Here is a 16796-nt window from a genome sequence, read left to right as displayed (position 1 = left end):
AACGCAGTGGTCTTCAAACTGTGCCCCTCCAGATGTTACAAAACTACAATTCCCAGCATGCCAGAACAGCCGTTGGCTGTCCGGGCATGCTGGGAGTTGTAGTTTTGCAACATCTGGAGGGCCACAGTTTGAAGACCGCTGCATTAACCCCTTCCATGTTAAAAGTTCAAATCACCCCCTTTTCCTATATAAAAACATGTAAACATAATAAAAATAAACATATTTGGTATCGCTTCGTGCGTAATTGTACAACCTATTAAAATATGACATTATATATCCCGTATGGTAAACGTAAAAAAAATATCAAACCACAGATTTGAACTTTTTATAATATCCCAGAAAAAAAAAAAGTTAAAAAGTGATTAAAAAGTCAGATCAATACCAAAATGGTACCGATACAAAAAACAGATTATGGCGCAAAAAATGAGCCCTCATACAGCCTGGTATGCGGAAAAAAAATAAAGCTACAGGGGTTAAAAAATGGCAATTCAAAAAAATTCAAAAAAGTCCAGAATTAGTAAAACATGACGTAAACGATACAAATCTGGTATCGCTGTAATCAGGCGCCTAAAGTATAAAACTAACATGTTACCTCAACCACAAGGTAAATGGCGCAGAAAAGAAAAACACCAAATCTACAAAATTATCTTTTACTATTTCAATTTCACTTCCCTTAATATATTTATACATTTTTTTGGTTCAGAGAATATGTTATTGAAAAATTAAAAGGTGTCATTATAGTAGGTAGTTATGGCTATTATAGGGCGAGGAGGAAAAAACGAGAGCGTAAAAGCGAAAATTGGCCGGACAAGTGGATCGTCATGAGGGACAAGTAGATTGTGCTCCATTTTAGTCCCGTGGACAAGTAGTTTTTTATAAAATTTCCACATCCCTGAGCTGGTGTTTTTTAAGTCTTGAATGACAGAAAAGAAATTCAAAAAGAAGAGAACTTTCTGTGGAGCATACAGTAGCTGAGAAGTACTGGAAGGATTAAGATTTTTTAATAGAAGTAATTTACAAATCTGTTTAACTTTCTGGCACCAGTTGATTTAAAAAAAAAAATAATGTTTTCCACTGGAGTACCCCTTTAAGAAAACAGTCCAGTTCAGGGCTCTACTGCAACTGCATTGCTTCAGCTGGCCTCTAAACTGTTACCAGTCACAGCGCCGTACATTTTTTAGTGGCTGTTCCTGGTATTGCAGCACTCTGCAGCTCACTTCCATTCTCATTTTGTCTTTTTCAGTAAATACTTGCAGTCAATATAAAATAACAATTTTGAAGCATTGGTTGTTAGAACTCTGAATTGTGCTATGTTCCTCTGTTATTCCTCTTGGAACTTTATAAAAAAAAAAAAAAAACATTGAAAATTGGTTGTTGTGTTCTATCAACAAATAATAAAACAAATGAAATTAAATTTTTTTTTTCCCCAATTCTGTTTTGTTCTGTAGATTCGCTCGGCTTTCTTTGAGCTGGTTTCAGCCTTCTGCCAGTATCTGCCGTCCCTCATAAACACTGAAGCGGCTCGAGTGTGCCCGGCTGTGCTGCTGAGTATTGATGACAGCGATGCTGTGGTGTGCCCGGCTCTATGGGAGTCCATCCTGTACACAATGACCACTATAGAGGTGAGCTGTAATTTATTCATTGTCTCAGAAGTGTCTGGCGGTGGTTGCTCCGTGCTTGAGGGGTGCCGGGCAGGATATTGCGGGGGTCCCAATATTCAGACCCCATGATCTCCTGTCCAGCACCCCGCCTCTCCTCATGCACGGAGTAAACACCACTCCATGCACTGAGCGGTGCCAGAGCGGAGGTCGACCTCCCCTCCATGCATCTTTATGAGAGAGACGGAGTTACAGCGCTTGTGTATCTCTGGCTCTTCCATAGAGATGTATGGAGGGGGCATGCTGACCACCACTTTGTGCGGTGGTCGACACAGCTCTGTGCGTGGGAAGAGCTGGGGCAGAAGATTGCGGGGGATTTCTGCAGTCTGGCCACCCCGTGATCAGACATTTATTTAACAATTACAGCCCAGTCCTTTTTTACTGTACACTTACCCAATAGTGTACTACTAAAGGGGTTACCCTGGTGGAATTTTTTTTTTAATCAACTGGTGCCAGAAAGTTAAACAAATTTGTAAATGACTTCTATTTAAAAAAAATATATAAATCTTAAGCCTTCCAGTACTGTATGCTACAAAGGAAATTATTTTCTTTTTGAATTTCTTTTTTGTCGTGTTCACAGTGCTCTCTGCTGACACCTGATGCCCGTATCAGTAACTGAGCAGGAGAAAATCCCCATTGCAAACCAATGGTGCTCTGGACAGTTCCTGACACGGACAGAGGTATCAGCAGAGAGCACTGTGGACAAGACAAAAAATCAATTCAAAAAGAGAAGAATTTCCTCTGTAGCATACAGCTGCTAAAAAGTACTGGAAGGGTAAAGATTTTTTTTAATCGAAGTCATTTAGAAATCTGTTTAACTTTCTGGCACCAGTTGATTTAAAAAAAAAAAAAAAAGTTTCCCACCGGAGTACCCCTTTAACCCCTATCCACAGGATAAGGGTTAGATCATTTCTATAGTCAATGAATGGAGTCAGTGGATAAGTTAATTTAAAGGGCTACTCCGCCCCTAGACATCGTCATCTCCAAAGATAGGGGATAAGATGTCTGATCATGGGGGTCCCACCGCTGAGGACGCCCCGCAATTTCCCTGCTGCACCCGGCGTTCCTTCAGAGCAGCTCCAGAGACTCATGACATCTCGGCACGCCCCCTCAATGCAAGCCTATGAAAGGGGGCGTGACGGCCGCTACGCCCCCTCCCATTAACTGGGGCGTGACATCACGAGCGGGGCGTGTCCGTGACGTCTCGAGCCTCCGCATCACCAGTCATCCAGCACAGAGCGAAGTTTGCTTTGTGCACCAAATGTCTGGGGTGCCAGAGCCGAGATCGTGGAGGTCACTAGTGGCGGGACCCCCGCGATCAGACATCCCCTATCCTTTGGAGATGAAGATGTCTAGGGGTGGAGTAGCCCTTTAACTCAGAATAACATATATATTTTTTTGCCCCCAAAATATATAATCTTACCTATATCAACACAGCGCCACTTTTGTCCTCAGGTTGTGTGTGGCCTTACAGCTCAGTTTCAATGAAGTGAACGGGCTGAGTTGTAACACCAAACCCAACCTAAGGACAGATGTGGTGCGTCTATGTTCGTTTTTATCCTGTATAACCCCTTTCTCTTGTGCTCTTCATTGGGGGACACCGAACTGATGGGTATATGCTCTTGCCACTAGGAGGCGCTGACACTAGGAAAAAAAGTCTGCTCCTCCCTGGCAGGATATACCCGCCCACCTGCAGAGAGGTACTCAGTTTTATCTAGTGTCACCTAGGAAGTGGACATGGTCTGGTTCTCTCCAGACCTGGTCTTTTTTTATTATTTTCTAGTTAGGGCTGTTTAGTTATATTTCTTTACTCCCTTTTATTTAACTTTTTCTGGTGGGGCGACAGGAGCATGGCGCTGCCTGTTTCCCCATATGCGGCTAAGGGGCACGGGACATTGATGAATGCACCGTCCACCCCTTCCTGCCAACGACCAGCGCCTGGAGGTTGCACCCTGGGTCCGGCTCCCCCACTGCCTCTGTTCGCACCCCTATCTGTAGCCTTGTACGATGCAGCGTGGCCATAAGCTGGTTGAAGAGTGAAGATGCCTGAGGTGATTAGGTGAGTATAAGAAATTGCGTCTGCAGGTGAGTATGTACCCCCCCCCCCCTCCTCCCTCTCAGGGGTCACGGACAACCACCTAACAGGGACTATGTCCTTTATTGGGATCCTTATGTGTGGGGGCTGTGCTTTTTGTACTGGGACTCACTGCATTCTTCACTGATCTGCCGCTGGGTAAGGGGCACATGGCGGCACATGCTCCGTCCTTCTTCTCCCGTGTACCAGCACGCGTTCCTATCCCCCCCCCCCCCCCCCCCCTGAGCCGGTGCACGCTGCCATCCTCCAGGTTCGCGCACTGCACGGCTCTTATTAAGGCCCACGGGTGCTTACCTGCGGCCTTAACATGTCTTCTCTGGCGGAGTTTAGCTCCACCCCTCTCCTTCTCGGGAGCGGGCCGCTCGTTCTTTCAGCGGCGCTGTCGGCTCCCTCCTCTCCGGGCCGTTGCATGGGTTCGGAAATCTCTCTCACACCGGCGGAGTTTAGCTCCGCCCCTCACTTCTCGGGAGCAGCGCCGCTTGTTCTCTTAGCGGTGCCGTCGGCTCCCTGATCTGTGGCCCGGCGGGAGCTCCTCTTCCCGGCCCGTCATTTTTGCCTAGCCTCGGAGCTAGGCGGCGGCTTAGCAGGCGCTTCAAATAAGCTCCTGAGGCTGCCCGCTGCCCGCTGTGTCTGTGTGGCTTGGGGGAACTCATGAGGAGTTCAGCCCCAGCAGCCACACTGAAGCAATATTGCCAGGGAGCAGTATTTCAATAATCCAGCAGGGTGTTTTAAAAAAAAATACACCTTTCCTGGTCACTCTGACCATTTGGTGTGTAGTTAGGGCCCTCTTGTGGCCAATTCTTGTAATGCACCCATTTGCTGGTCTTTGACACCCTCTTGTGGCCGATGCTGTTAATCCTTGTCATGAAACATGCGAACACCGTGGGGCGGGTTGTTTCCAGGGATTCACGTTTTCTTGGAACCCGGGGGTCATATTCCACAATATACTCCTTTCTTCCACTGGGTGCCATACAATGCGCAAGTTCTCTCGTGTTCCTGCAGTCACTCAGGTTTCTTTTAAGATTCCTCATCCGTCAGGTCTGCTATCCATCCATCTTAGGGGTGTTTTCTTGGCGGTTATGCTGTGGGATCTCCTTCTCCACAGCCTATTGCATTCGCGGCTAGTGCTACGGATCCTTTCATCCAGAGCACGGTACGCAGGGGAATATTCCTGCTTGGGCAGGGTTTTGTCCTGATCTTATTCTGCCAGACGTTAGTTTTAACTGTTTCTCAGTTAATGACTGCCCCTACCGCGACTTGCACTCGGTACCCCACTACTGGTGCGAGGTGCCCAGGGAGTTCGCCATAGCATACTATGGACCCCCACACCGTGGACTTTTGCGGCTAGAGCCCGGTACCTCAAGACTGTGTGAGGCATCCGATGGAGTTTCCCTTTGTCTCCTGGGGGCCGGGTGTGAGGTGCTTCCGGAATGATTCGCTGTCTATTATGGACCCATACTAGTAAGCCGGACAGTTGTCTGCATGTTTTCCTGCAACCGCATCTTACCCGTCACACAGGTGATATACTGCGGTTGGAGTTCTGGTACCTCTCCACTGTGCAAGGTGCAGACGGACCAACTCCTTGCCTACTATGGACCCATACCAGTTAGCCAGATAGTTGTCTGCATGGTTTCCTACATCCACCTGTCACCCCTCACACGACTGGCATACCTGCGGTCGGATTTCTGGTACCTCTCTTCCGTGCAAGGTACAGACGGAACAGCTCCTTGTCTATTACGGATCCATACCAGGCTGATGAGTCTGCTGTTGGAATTCAGGTACCTCACTCCTGTGAGGTGTCCGACAGGGTGTCCCATTATCTCCTATGGATCCATACCAGTGAGCCAGACAAGGGCCTGGATGGGGGTCTACACCGCATGTCATTCATCAAACAGCTGAGGTATCTACAGTGGGTATCTCGCTACCCCACTTTAGTGCGTGGTGACGACAGAATGACTCGTCATCGACATTGAACTGTACCTGTTAGCCAGACAGTTGTCTGCGTGGTTTCCTACTACCGCCCGTCACCCAACACTTGGCTGACGTTCCTGTGGTTGCGGTTCCGGTACCTCACTAATCTGTGTGGTGTCCGTCGGAGTGTCTTTGTCTCCTGTGGACCCATTTCGATAATGACTGACCCCGCCCGGCATACATCCACCGGCTGATGTATCTGCGGTGGGAGCCTCGGTACCCCTCTGTTTTGCGGGGTGCCGATGGACCGGCTCGTTGTCTACTTTGGACCCGTCTCTGTTAGCCAGGCAGCGGTCTGCATGGTTTCCTCTCCACCTGTCACACATTACGTGGCTGTATCTGTGGCTGGATTTCTGGTTCCTACTGGTTCGCACTACGGTGCGCAATGCCTGACTGTATTACTTCTCCTCTATGGTTCCATACCACTATGCCACTCAGTGGTCTGCATTTTCCTCTGCCGCCTGTCGTAGCTGACTGCTTTGCAGCTGGAGTTCCGGCTCCCCACTACTGTTAGTGGTATGCTCGGAACTTACCCATAGTGTTCCACGGACCCTATAGGGATGACAGCCATGCATTCCATGGCTTCTGGGGCACAGTTGCTGACTGTCTGACTGTTCCCTTTCTCCCCACACTTCAGGCGATAATCTCGTGCAGCCAGTCAGTTGTCTACTCGGTTCCGCTGCCATCGGTCCCTGACCTAAGGGCAGCCGTGAGCATACCCTGTTTTTTCCGGAACTCACTGCAGGGTGAGTGTACTGGGGTGAGGTCCCTACAGATACGCGGGTTTGATGTCAGTCGGACATTCCTTCGGCCACTGGGTTTTCCATTCCACCTGGTCAACTGTTTGATCGGACCGCACTCTCGTGCCCCATTTTCTGTGGGAGGCTGACTGGAGTCATCTTGGGTGCTCGGGAATCCTATTTCTGTCGGCCTGTTGGTTTCTTGCATGGCTGTTTCAGGTACCCTGCTGCCAAAGTGTTTTCGGTGCATCACCCTGTGTTGCTCTATTGATTTTGTTCCACGCATCACATACTGAGTTGCGGGGTTACCCTGTCCGAAGGCTGGTATCTCACTTCTCTGGGTGTTTTCTGTCTGCGGGACCGGGCTTGCCCATGGTCTCTCTGCCACATGGCTGGAATGTGTCTTCATGTTTTTTCTTTACCACCTGGTTGCCTTCCTTATTCCTTTGAGGCTGCGGATGTGGTTCAATGTCCTTCTCCAGGGGCAGATCCGCAGTGTGTGTATCTGCAAGTCTTTGCCGCACTTTTTACCTGTAAGTCCTCTGTACCTGCAGGTCTCCGGCTCCACATGCCTTCTTCTTTTGGAAGTCGGCGGTCTTGGTACCCTACTACTGTCCTGAGATCCCCATGCCTGTGTCCCTACGCATACTGGGGCCGCTCAGTAGGTGTGGAGCCCACCATTTCTGTTCTGACATGAGGCCGGCGGGGCGACAGTCAGTTCAGTCTCTTCCTTTGCCTACAGGTGTCTTAGGCACCTGCTCTTTTGCCTTTTTTCTCCATCTGGTTTGGCTCTCAAACTCGTTTGTGTTCTTTTGCCCAGCTCCAGTGTGCAGGCTTCAGACCCCTCTGGGGTCTCCTGGTGGCCCCCCTAGAAGGCGTTGAGCTGCCTCCAAAGTTTGGGAGCTCTGCCCACCCAGCCCTTGTCCCATGGCCATGGGGTAGCATTCCCCTTTTGCTGCTGTGCCTGGCGCACTTGCCATTCCCCTTCCACAGGGGGTGTGGTTATCTGGGTGCTTGGCATGGGTATTCCGGTGGTTTCTTCACAAAATTTGACCACACTTGTTTTTCCATCCTCTCGAGGGACTGTGCTGTTGAGTTTTTTCTGCTGCCGAGCCGTTGCTGTCTCGTTGTTCCCCCTTTTTAGGTGGGATGTCGGCGGGGCCCTTGTCTTTTACCGGGGGCATTCAACAGCGTTTCTTACTGTCTGGCCTTGTGGGCTTGCCGGCCGCCTTCACGGCCTGGCTCTCTTCCAACTTTTTGGTTGTTTACTGCTGCTTACGCAGCCTGGACTCTCTACTCGGTTGGAGGAATTTGTGCGATCTCCATGGAAGGGTTAGTTCATCATTCCCTTCTTTGTCGGTCAGTTGCACCGCACTGACACCTAAGTATTCTGGCGCACTCTTTCCTGCGCCCAGACCCTGGGGGTCACAGTTGGGTTCTCCTTTCTGATCTTCTTGGACCACTGGGTCTTCGAATTGTTGGCCTTTAGCTTCATCTCTGTCCTTGGATGCTGTGGTGTGCCTTCTTTCAGGCAGCTCTTTCAGTTGCACCTTGGTGCTGGTTCCGATCTTGGGCAGGTGTTCTGTTTCGGGCCAGATTTTACTGCTAGCCCATCAGGCAGGGCGGTCTTTTCTCCACTGCATTCCTTCTCTTTTCATGTTTTTCTGTAGAAGTGGTCGTCTGGGGACTTTCTGTGGACGTCTGTTTCCTTGCTCTTCAAGGGTTTGGTTTTCGTTTTCGAGGTGACCCGGACATATTCAATTAATATCTGGTTCCCCCTGGTTCGGCCTTTTCCTTGGGGTCCTAGTCCAGCTTCTGGACAGGCGTTCTTCCGGGAGCTCAATTTCTGGCTTGGGTTTGTCTCCAGCCTGGGGGCTCGTCCACGGGCACCGTGGACACGTGAGATTGGTCTTGGGACTGATTCTTTCTCTCTGGTGGTTGTATTTTTCCCACCCTAGGGGACTGCTTTGGTAGGTCCCATCAGTTCGGTGTCCCCAAATGAAGAGCGCAAGAGAAAAGGAGATTTTTGTACTCACCGTAAAATCTCTTTTTCTCGTAGCTCTCATTGGGGGACACCGCTCCCATCCATTTCTTCTTCCTCTCTCCGGATTCTTCCTTCCGGTTATTGAGTTGTCTCTTCGGGATTCCTTACTAAGGTCCTTCGGATGTATTTCTTGTTGGCTTCTCCTACTGCTTTGTGACAAAACGGAGTACCTCACTGCAGGTGGGCGGGTATATCCTACCAGGGAGGAGCCAACTTTTTTTCCTTGTGTCAGTGCCTCCTAGTGGCAAGAGCATATACCAGGCAGTTCGGTTTCCCCCTATGAGAGCTACAAGAAAGAGATTTTGCAGTGAGTACAAAAATTTCCTTTTCTTAATTTCAATAACTACCTCTCTTTATTAAATCTAGAACTGCTGGGATCACGTAAATGCCAAGAAGGGAGTTCTACCCAAGCTGTGGACGGTGCTGAGAGAGGGAGGAAGAGGACTGGCTACTATAATCTTCCCCAATCTGCTGCCGTTTATTAGCAAAATCCCCAATAAAATAACTCAGCCGCGGGCGGACTTCTACAGCACTTTGTTCGACTCTTTAATCCAAGGGTATGTTTAGTTTTCATATGCACATTGTGACCAATGACAAATTAACTTCATTCCTTCTAATGTTATTAAAGATATCTGTATACTGCTGCTATCACCAGTAGATAGTAGTTAAAAACATCTCCCCCAGCTCTCTCTGTATACTGCTGCTTCTATCTCTATGGGTCAGGATAGATAGTAGTTATACACTTTTCCTCCAGCTCTATCTGTATACTACTGCTTCTATCTCTATGGGATCTGGATATATAATAGTTCTACACCTCTCCCAAAGAGTGTCCACACATTGCATTTCCTGCTACTTTTTTCTGTTTTTGCTGTGATTTTCCCAAAATCATGGCAAAAATTTTGATATTGTGCTGCAAGATATGGTAAAAATGTTTAATTTTCAGCACTTTAATTTTCAGCACAAAAAAAAAAGGTGTGGAAAATGCAGTCAATAATCAAATTGTGAACACAGCCTTAAGATGTCATATCTTCATAAAACACTTTATATTTCTCTAAAAAAGGCACTTAAAAAATGCATCAAAACTGTACATAATGCGGGACATATTCAAAACTCTTCCCGTCAAAAATGTCATGTCTTGCGCCAAAGTTTTGGCGCAAAAAAGTTTTCATTAGATATTCAAAGTGTTTTACATGAGAATGTTTCAAGGTTTACACTAGTCACTCCGGTTTTGAAAAAGTGTGCGTGGTTATGTAAATTTCATATTTTACATTATATTTTCAAAGGGGTAAGAGTCCATTTTACCCCCCAAAAAAATTTGGGAAAATAATTATTATTGGAAAATGTAAATTTATCTTCTTAAGAACTGAGGGCGTACCTGTATGCCCTCATCCTGCTCCCCTTCTATGATGTGTGGTCAGGAGCTGACCCCGCATCATAGCGGGGTGGTCCCAATGGCCGCCAGGACCTGTGGCTAATACCGAACCTCGCCGATCGCGGTGATGCCCGAAATTAACTCCTAAGATGCCACGATCAAAGTTGATTGCTGCGTCTAAAATAAAAAATAAACCATCCCGGTAGCTAAGCAGAGCTGATCGGTATCACTGCGGTGTCCCCTTCAGCTTAGAGGACAGCGGGAGGGCCCTTACCACCTGCCTCTTCGCCATCCGATCGTTGCTGGGATGCTCCAGGATGCCTCAGCAAGACCCATAGACTTGCATTGAGGGGGTGGGGAGTGACGTCACGATCCTCCAGCCCCTGTATCGCCCGTCATCAGTGAACTTTGCTCCGTGCACATGATGGCGGGTGCTGCAGGAGAGATCGTGGGGTTCCCAGCAGCAGGACCCCCACGATCAGACATCTTATCCTTTGGACACAGAAATTTTTTGCAGATCTGACCTGTGTCACTTTATGCATTAATAACTCTGGAATGCTTTTACTTATTATTCTGATTCCGAGATTTTTTTTTTATTCGTGATCTATTCCATTTTAAGATAGTGGTAAATTTTAGTCGATACTTGGATTATTTCTTTGTCAACAATTCAAAAATGCCATGAAAATTTGGAAAATTTGTAATTTTTCTAACTTTGAAACTCTCTGCTTGTAAGGAATATGGACATGCCAAATAAATTATATATTGATTCACATGTACAATATGTCTACTTTATGTTGGCATCATAAAGTTGACATGTTTTTACTTTTTGAGGACATTAGAGGGCTTCAAAGTATAGCATCAATTTTTCTAAATTTTCACGAATAATTCAAAATCTGAATTTTTCAGGGCACATTCAGTAAGAAGGGGATTTGATGGACCTTTCTGTAAGAAATCCCCCATAAATGACCCCATTATAAAAACTACACCCCTCAAAGTATTCAAAATTACATTCAGAAAGTTTGTTAACCCTTTAGGTGTTTCACAGGAATAGCAGCAAGTGGAGGAGAAAACCCTCCTCCCAAACACTCCTAGCATGCCTGGACAGTCAATGGGTGTCCGGCAATGCTGGGAGTTGTTGTTATGCAACAGCTGGAGGCTCTGTTTTGGAAACGGTGCCATACGATCCGTCTTTAATTTTTATGGGGGGGGGGGAAACTATGTAAGGGCGTGTGTGTATGTAGTGCTTTACTCTTAATTTTGTGTAGGAGTAGTGCAGTGGTTTTACTGTACGTACACACGGTTAGGTTTACGAGTTTCCCGCTGCAATTTTGAGCAGCAGAGGATTTTCCGCAACTCAAACTCTGAGCAGGAAACTTACTGTCAACCCGCCCTTGTGTGCTAGCTGTTGCATAACTACAACTCCCAGCATGCCCTGACAGCCAAAGGGCATGCTGGGAATAGTAGCTATGCAAAAGCTGGAGGCATATAACTACAAATGTCCGTGCATGCTGGGAGTTGTAATTATGCAATAGCTAGTGGCACACATTTTAATAAAAAGTGCAACTAGCTTTTGCATAACTACAACACCCAGCTTGCTTTTTGACTGTCGGTGCATTCTGGTAGTTGTAGATATGCAACATCTGGAGGCACATAACTACAACTTACAGCATGCCTTTTGGCTTTCCATCCATGCTGGGAGTTATAGTTATACAGCAGCTAGAGGGGGAAAGTGCCACTAGCTGTTGCATAAACTACAACTCCCAGCACGCACGGAAAACCGTAGGTCATGCTGGGAGTTTTAGTTATGTGCATCCACCTGTTACATAATTACAACTCCCAGTATTTCCTTTGGCTGTGCATGCTGGGAGTTGTAGTTATGAAACAGTAGGTGGCACACAGGCCTCACCTCCTGCTGCGGATGCCAGTCATTTCCTGCTGCGGCCAGTAAGCGATCCCCGCCGCTGCACACTACACAGTCGGTACCCACTCTCGCCCTCCAGACTAGGGGCCGTCAGGACTCCCCAGCAGACGCTGTGATTCGTTGGCCGGTCTCAGCCGACCAATCACCACGATTGTGAGGCGGCACCAGTGTCACCTCACTCCTGCTGGGCAATGGTGATTGGAGCAGTCTCGAACAGCACCAGTCATCCATATTTCCTCGGTCACCAGTGATCCGATTGGCCTGCAAAAGCTGTGATTCGCCGATCAGATTTGAATGACTAATCACAGTGATCGCCGTGGTGATCCCGGAGGACGGCGCCGTAAATGTACATGTACGTCGTAGGTCCTTAAGGGTTAATAATGAAAGTAATAATAATGATACTGTTTCTACCATATCCACTTATCCAGAGATATTATGCTAGAGATATATTGTCATCCTCCATTCCTGGGAATCCACCTCTCCCCTTCTACAGATCTCTGATTCCTTAATCATCCAATAGGGGGAGGGGGGGGACTGGTTTCCCACTTATGTGCAAAATGTATCTCTAGGTGGACAATATCTTCTGTCTCCATTACAAGCTGTATGTCCAATATGGGAAATGTGCCTTGAATTATGCAGCTCCTCGCTCACTTGTTAATGTATCAAGTGACCCAGAGCCCACCACGTGGAGGTGGCTGCATTTCGGGCTCCTCCCCACCCCCACCCCCAACCATATGTAGATCTTGTGTGACCCAATCAGCATCTTGTTAAATTGGTTCACATTGATCGTCAATGGCCTTTGCTGTAATACTTCTTAGCTGTGTATGTAGGAAGTAAAATGGCATCTTAAATGTGGTCATCATGCCGGTTACTGTCCATTTGGCCATGGCCCATGCTCCAACCCAAACATTGGATACATTATTGGACCACTTCAGTTTGCTTTTAGCATATTGCCAAGTCCGCTGCAGCCAAGACACTTTGGGCTCCGAGGCATCTTCAGAGGTTGTTGGTAAATCCATCTGGTTATCCGCCATGGTGACTGTCACATGATCGCTGTGCCTGGATTCATGTGGGTCTGAATTGTCACCTAAAGCCATGTCAATAGCCACATCTGCTCGCTGACCACGGTGCTTAATCTTCTTCCCAGGTATTTTATGGATCTCATAATATGGTGGAGTGACCTTATAATGATATAGGTTAGTATACCGCCAAAGGAAACTCGTCACGTAATGTATGAGACACACTACAGGCACCGAGAGAACTGGGATATCTGCAAAATAGTGACAGGATACAATATATTAAATCTATATTCATTCATGTATTTATGTATATATATATATTCACACAAAGTATGGTCATTGAACACTGTAGGAAGCTTTTTGTAAATTTATGTGTGACTATTATGTGTAAAACATTGATTCACAAATCATTTATCTCACAGGAGTAAACCTCTACCCAATTGCTGTAAGAGACTTAAAGGGGTACTCTGCCCCTAGACATCTTATCCCCTATGTAAAGGATAGGGGATAAGATGTCTGATCGCAGGGGTCCCGCGGCTAGGACCCCAGCGATCTCTGTGCAGCACCCAGCCTTCGTTCAGAACGCTGGGTGACGGGGTCGTAACGTCACAGCCACGCCCCTCGTGAGGTCACGCCACCCCCCCTCAATGCAAGTCTATGGGAGAGCACGCCCCCTCCCATAGACTTATATTGAAGGGGCGTGGCCGTGACATCACGCCCCCCACCGCCCGCCCCAAGCGTTCAGAACTGTACTATATTAACTTTACACTAATACATTCATGTTAAATCCATTTATAAACTGAAATTTTGGAAGTTTTCATTATTCCTACCTCTTAGCTTCATGGTCGCCGTCCCTACAGGATCCTTTTGCCTAAATAGACAAAATTCTCTTCAATTTGCAAAATAAGCGCAGGTCTAGTAGGAGAACGTGTTCACCCGCCGAACCGAGGAAATAAGTGTTAGGGATTGGATTCTACCCTGGAGAAAGTCTCTTTGATGTGTGATGTCACAGCAGATGACATCACGTGTATGTGTATCCATTGTAATGGCTGTACTGTACTTTACTTACACTATGCACAGTTATATACTGGGGGTTTACAAAGGATTTGAAGATTAGTTTTAACCCCATCAGGATCACAGGACAAAGGAAATTTTCATTTTTACGTTTACATTTTTTCCTCCTCCCCTTCTGAGAGCCATAAGCTTGTTTCTTTTGCAACCAACTGTACTTTGTAATGAAGCCTTTCATTTTAACATAAAATGTACGGTACTATAAAAAAAAAAAAATAAAAAAAAAAAATATATATATATATATTTGCGGCAGGAAATTGAAAAGAAAACCAATTTTACAACTTTTGATAGTTTTCGTTTTTACACAGTGAACTGTACGATAACATTGACATGTTCTTTTTATATTTCGGGTCAATACGATTTAAAAAAGTCAGTGCTGCTTCTAAAAAATACCTCAAACTTTTTGAACAATATAAGGCTGGTTCACATCACTTTTGTGCAATACGGAACCGCATATGGCTGGGGGGAGCTAAAACCTGGCGCTCCCGTATCCTTACCGTATGCGGCCCGTATGTAATGTATCTCAGTGAGCCGACTGGAGTGAAGCGCTGACTCCGTTCGGCTCATTTTTGTCCCGGATTTGGTTTTCCCACCGGACCTAAACCGTGGTCCAGCCGTATGCGGTCCTGTATTGCATGTTATGTGAACCCAGCCTTAGTATGTTTTACACTGTATGAGGGCTATTTCTTTTTCGTATACATCCCTGTATACAGAAAAATAAAACAGTTATAGAGGTCAGAAGAGGACAATTTTAAACGTACTAATTTTAGTGCAAAAAGTTATAATTTTTTTAACAGAAGTAAAACAAAATTAAACCTTAATAATCTGGTATCAATTTAATCGTATGGATCTACAGAATAAATATAAGGTGTCATTTTTACTGAAAAGTGCACTGTGTAGAATCGGAAGCCACTAAAAAAAATTCAAAATGGCGTTTGTTTTTTTCAATCTTGTCCCTCAAAAAAAATGTTTTTTCTAGTTTTGCTGTAGATTTTGTGGTGAAATGGTTGATGTCATTACAAAGTACAGTATGTGGCACAAAAAAAAAACAGCCCTTATAGGAGTCTGTTGGTAGAAAATTGAAAGTGTTATAATTCTAATAAGGTGAGGAGGAAAAAACGAAAGTGCAAAAATGAAAAAACTTGTCGTTCTGAAGGGGTTAACAAAAAATAATCACGTTTTATTCATATGGTTATGCTTGTATGGGCACTTAATCTGTGATTTGTTGTTTTTATCGGTACCACATTTGTGTATATGTGATTTATGCCGTTCACCATATGGAATCATTAACATTATATCTTAATAATATCTTTATAATTCGGACTATTCTACACATGGCTATACCAAATATGTTGATTTATTTAATTTTTTTACAATTTTCTATTTGTAAAATGGGGGGGAATACTTTTTTTTATTAGAGGAGGTTCTTATTCCCATTATTAAACTGTAACAGTTAATATCTATCTTTTTGATTTTTAACCCCTTAACGACGCAGGACGTATATTTACGTATTGCGCCGGCTCCCGCGATATGAAGCGGGATCGCGCCGCGATCCCGCATCATATCGCGTCGGTCCCGGCGCTAATCAACGGCCGGGACCCGCGGCTAATACCACACATCGCCGATCGCGGCGATGTGCGGTATTAACCCTTTAGAAGCGGCGGTCAAAGCTGACCGCCGCTTCTAAAGTGAAACTGAGGTGAAATCGCGGCGTCCCGAACAGCTGATCGGACACCGGGAGGGCTCTTATCTGCCTCCTTTGTGTCCGATCGACGAATGACTGCTCCGTGCCTGAGATCCAGGCAGGAGCAGTCAAGCGCCGATAATGCTGATCATAGGCGTGTTAATACACGCCTGTGATCAGGATGAGAGATCAGTGTGTGCAGTGTTATAGGTCCCTATGGGACCTATAACACTGCAAAAAAAAAAAGTAAAAAAAAAGTGTTAATAAAGGTCATTTAACCCCTTCCCTAATAAAAGTTTGAATCACCCCCCTTTTCCCATAAAAAAAATAACAGTGTAAAAAAATAAATAAATAAACATATGTGGTATTGCCGCTTGCGTAAATGTCCAAACTATAAAAATATATAATTAATTAAGCTGTACGGTCAATGGCGTACGCGCAAAAAAAATTCAAAGTCCAAAAAAGCGTATTTTGGTAACTTTTTATAACATTAAAAAATGAATAAAAAGTGATCAAAAAGTCCGATCAAAACAAAAATCATACCGATAAAAACTTCAGATTACGGCACAAAAAATTTGCCCTCATACCGCCCCATACGTGGAAAAATAAAAAAGTTATAGGGGTCAGAAGATGACATTTTTAAACGTATAAATTTTCCTGCATGTAGTTATGATTTTTTCCAGAAGTGCGACAAAATCAAACCTATATAAGTAGGGTATCATTTTAACCGTATGGACCTACAGAATAATGATAAGGTGTAATTTTTACCGAAATATGCACTGCGTAGAAACGGAAGCCCCCAAAAGTTACGAAATGGCGTTTTTTTTTTCGATTTTGTCGTACAATGATTTTTTTTTCCGTTTCACCATGCATTTTTGGGTAAAATGACTGTCACTGCAAAGTAGAATTGGCGACGCAAAAAATAAGCCATAATATGGATTTTTAGGTGGAAAATTGAAAGGGTTATGATTTTTAAAAGGTAAGGAGGAAAAAACGAAAGTGCAAAAACGGAAAAACCCTGAGTCCTTAAGGGGTTAATACTGATCAGTAATAAGGACAATCTAATTCTCTGGTCTGCCAGATGGCAGAGCAGAGGAGAAGATCTCTGGAGCCGGTCAGGATGCAGGTGAAGAGAGGAGGATCGTGACATCACTGCCCTGCCCCCTCCTGACGTCACGATCCTCCGGCCCCTGCATCGCCAGTCATCAGGCATGGAGCAAA

The 16796-nt window shown here is 45.6% G+C and overlaps 1 protein-coding gene across 1 annotated transcript in view; it reads left to right on the top strand.

Annotated features, from left to right (window-relative positions):
- Window positions 1-16796, top strand: part of LTN1 (listerin E3 ubiquitin protein ligase 1) — a 161974-nt gene that overhangs the window by 33831 nt on the left and 111347 nt on the right. The window contains exons 7-8 of the mRNA XM_056559464.1: window positions 1449-1622; window positions 8875-9065. Coding sequence (XP_056415439.1) covers window positions 1449-1622; window positions 8875-9065 — 365 coding nt within the window. The remainder of the gene's footprint in view (window positions 1-1448; window positions 1623-8874; window positions 9066-16796) is intronic.

Source organism: Hyla sarda, chromosome 2, assembly GCF_029499605.1.
Source record: "Hyla sarda isolate aHylSar1 chromosome 2, aHylSar1.hap1, whole genome shotgun sequence".
Classification (NCBI taxonomy): domain Eukaryota; kingdom Metazoa; phylum Chordata; class Amphibia; order Anura; family Hylidae; genus Hyla; species Hyla sarda.
This window is presented reverse-complemented; position numbering and strand designations above follow the sequence as displayed.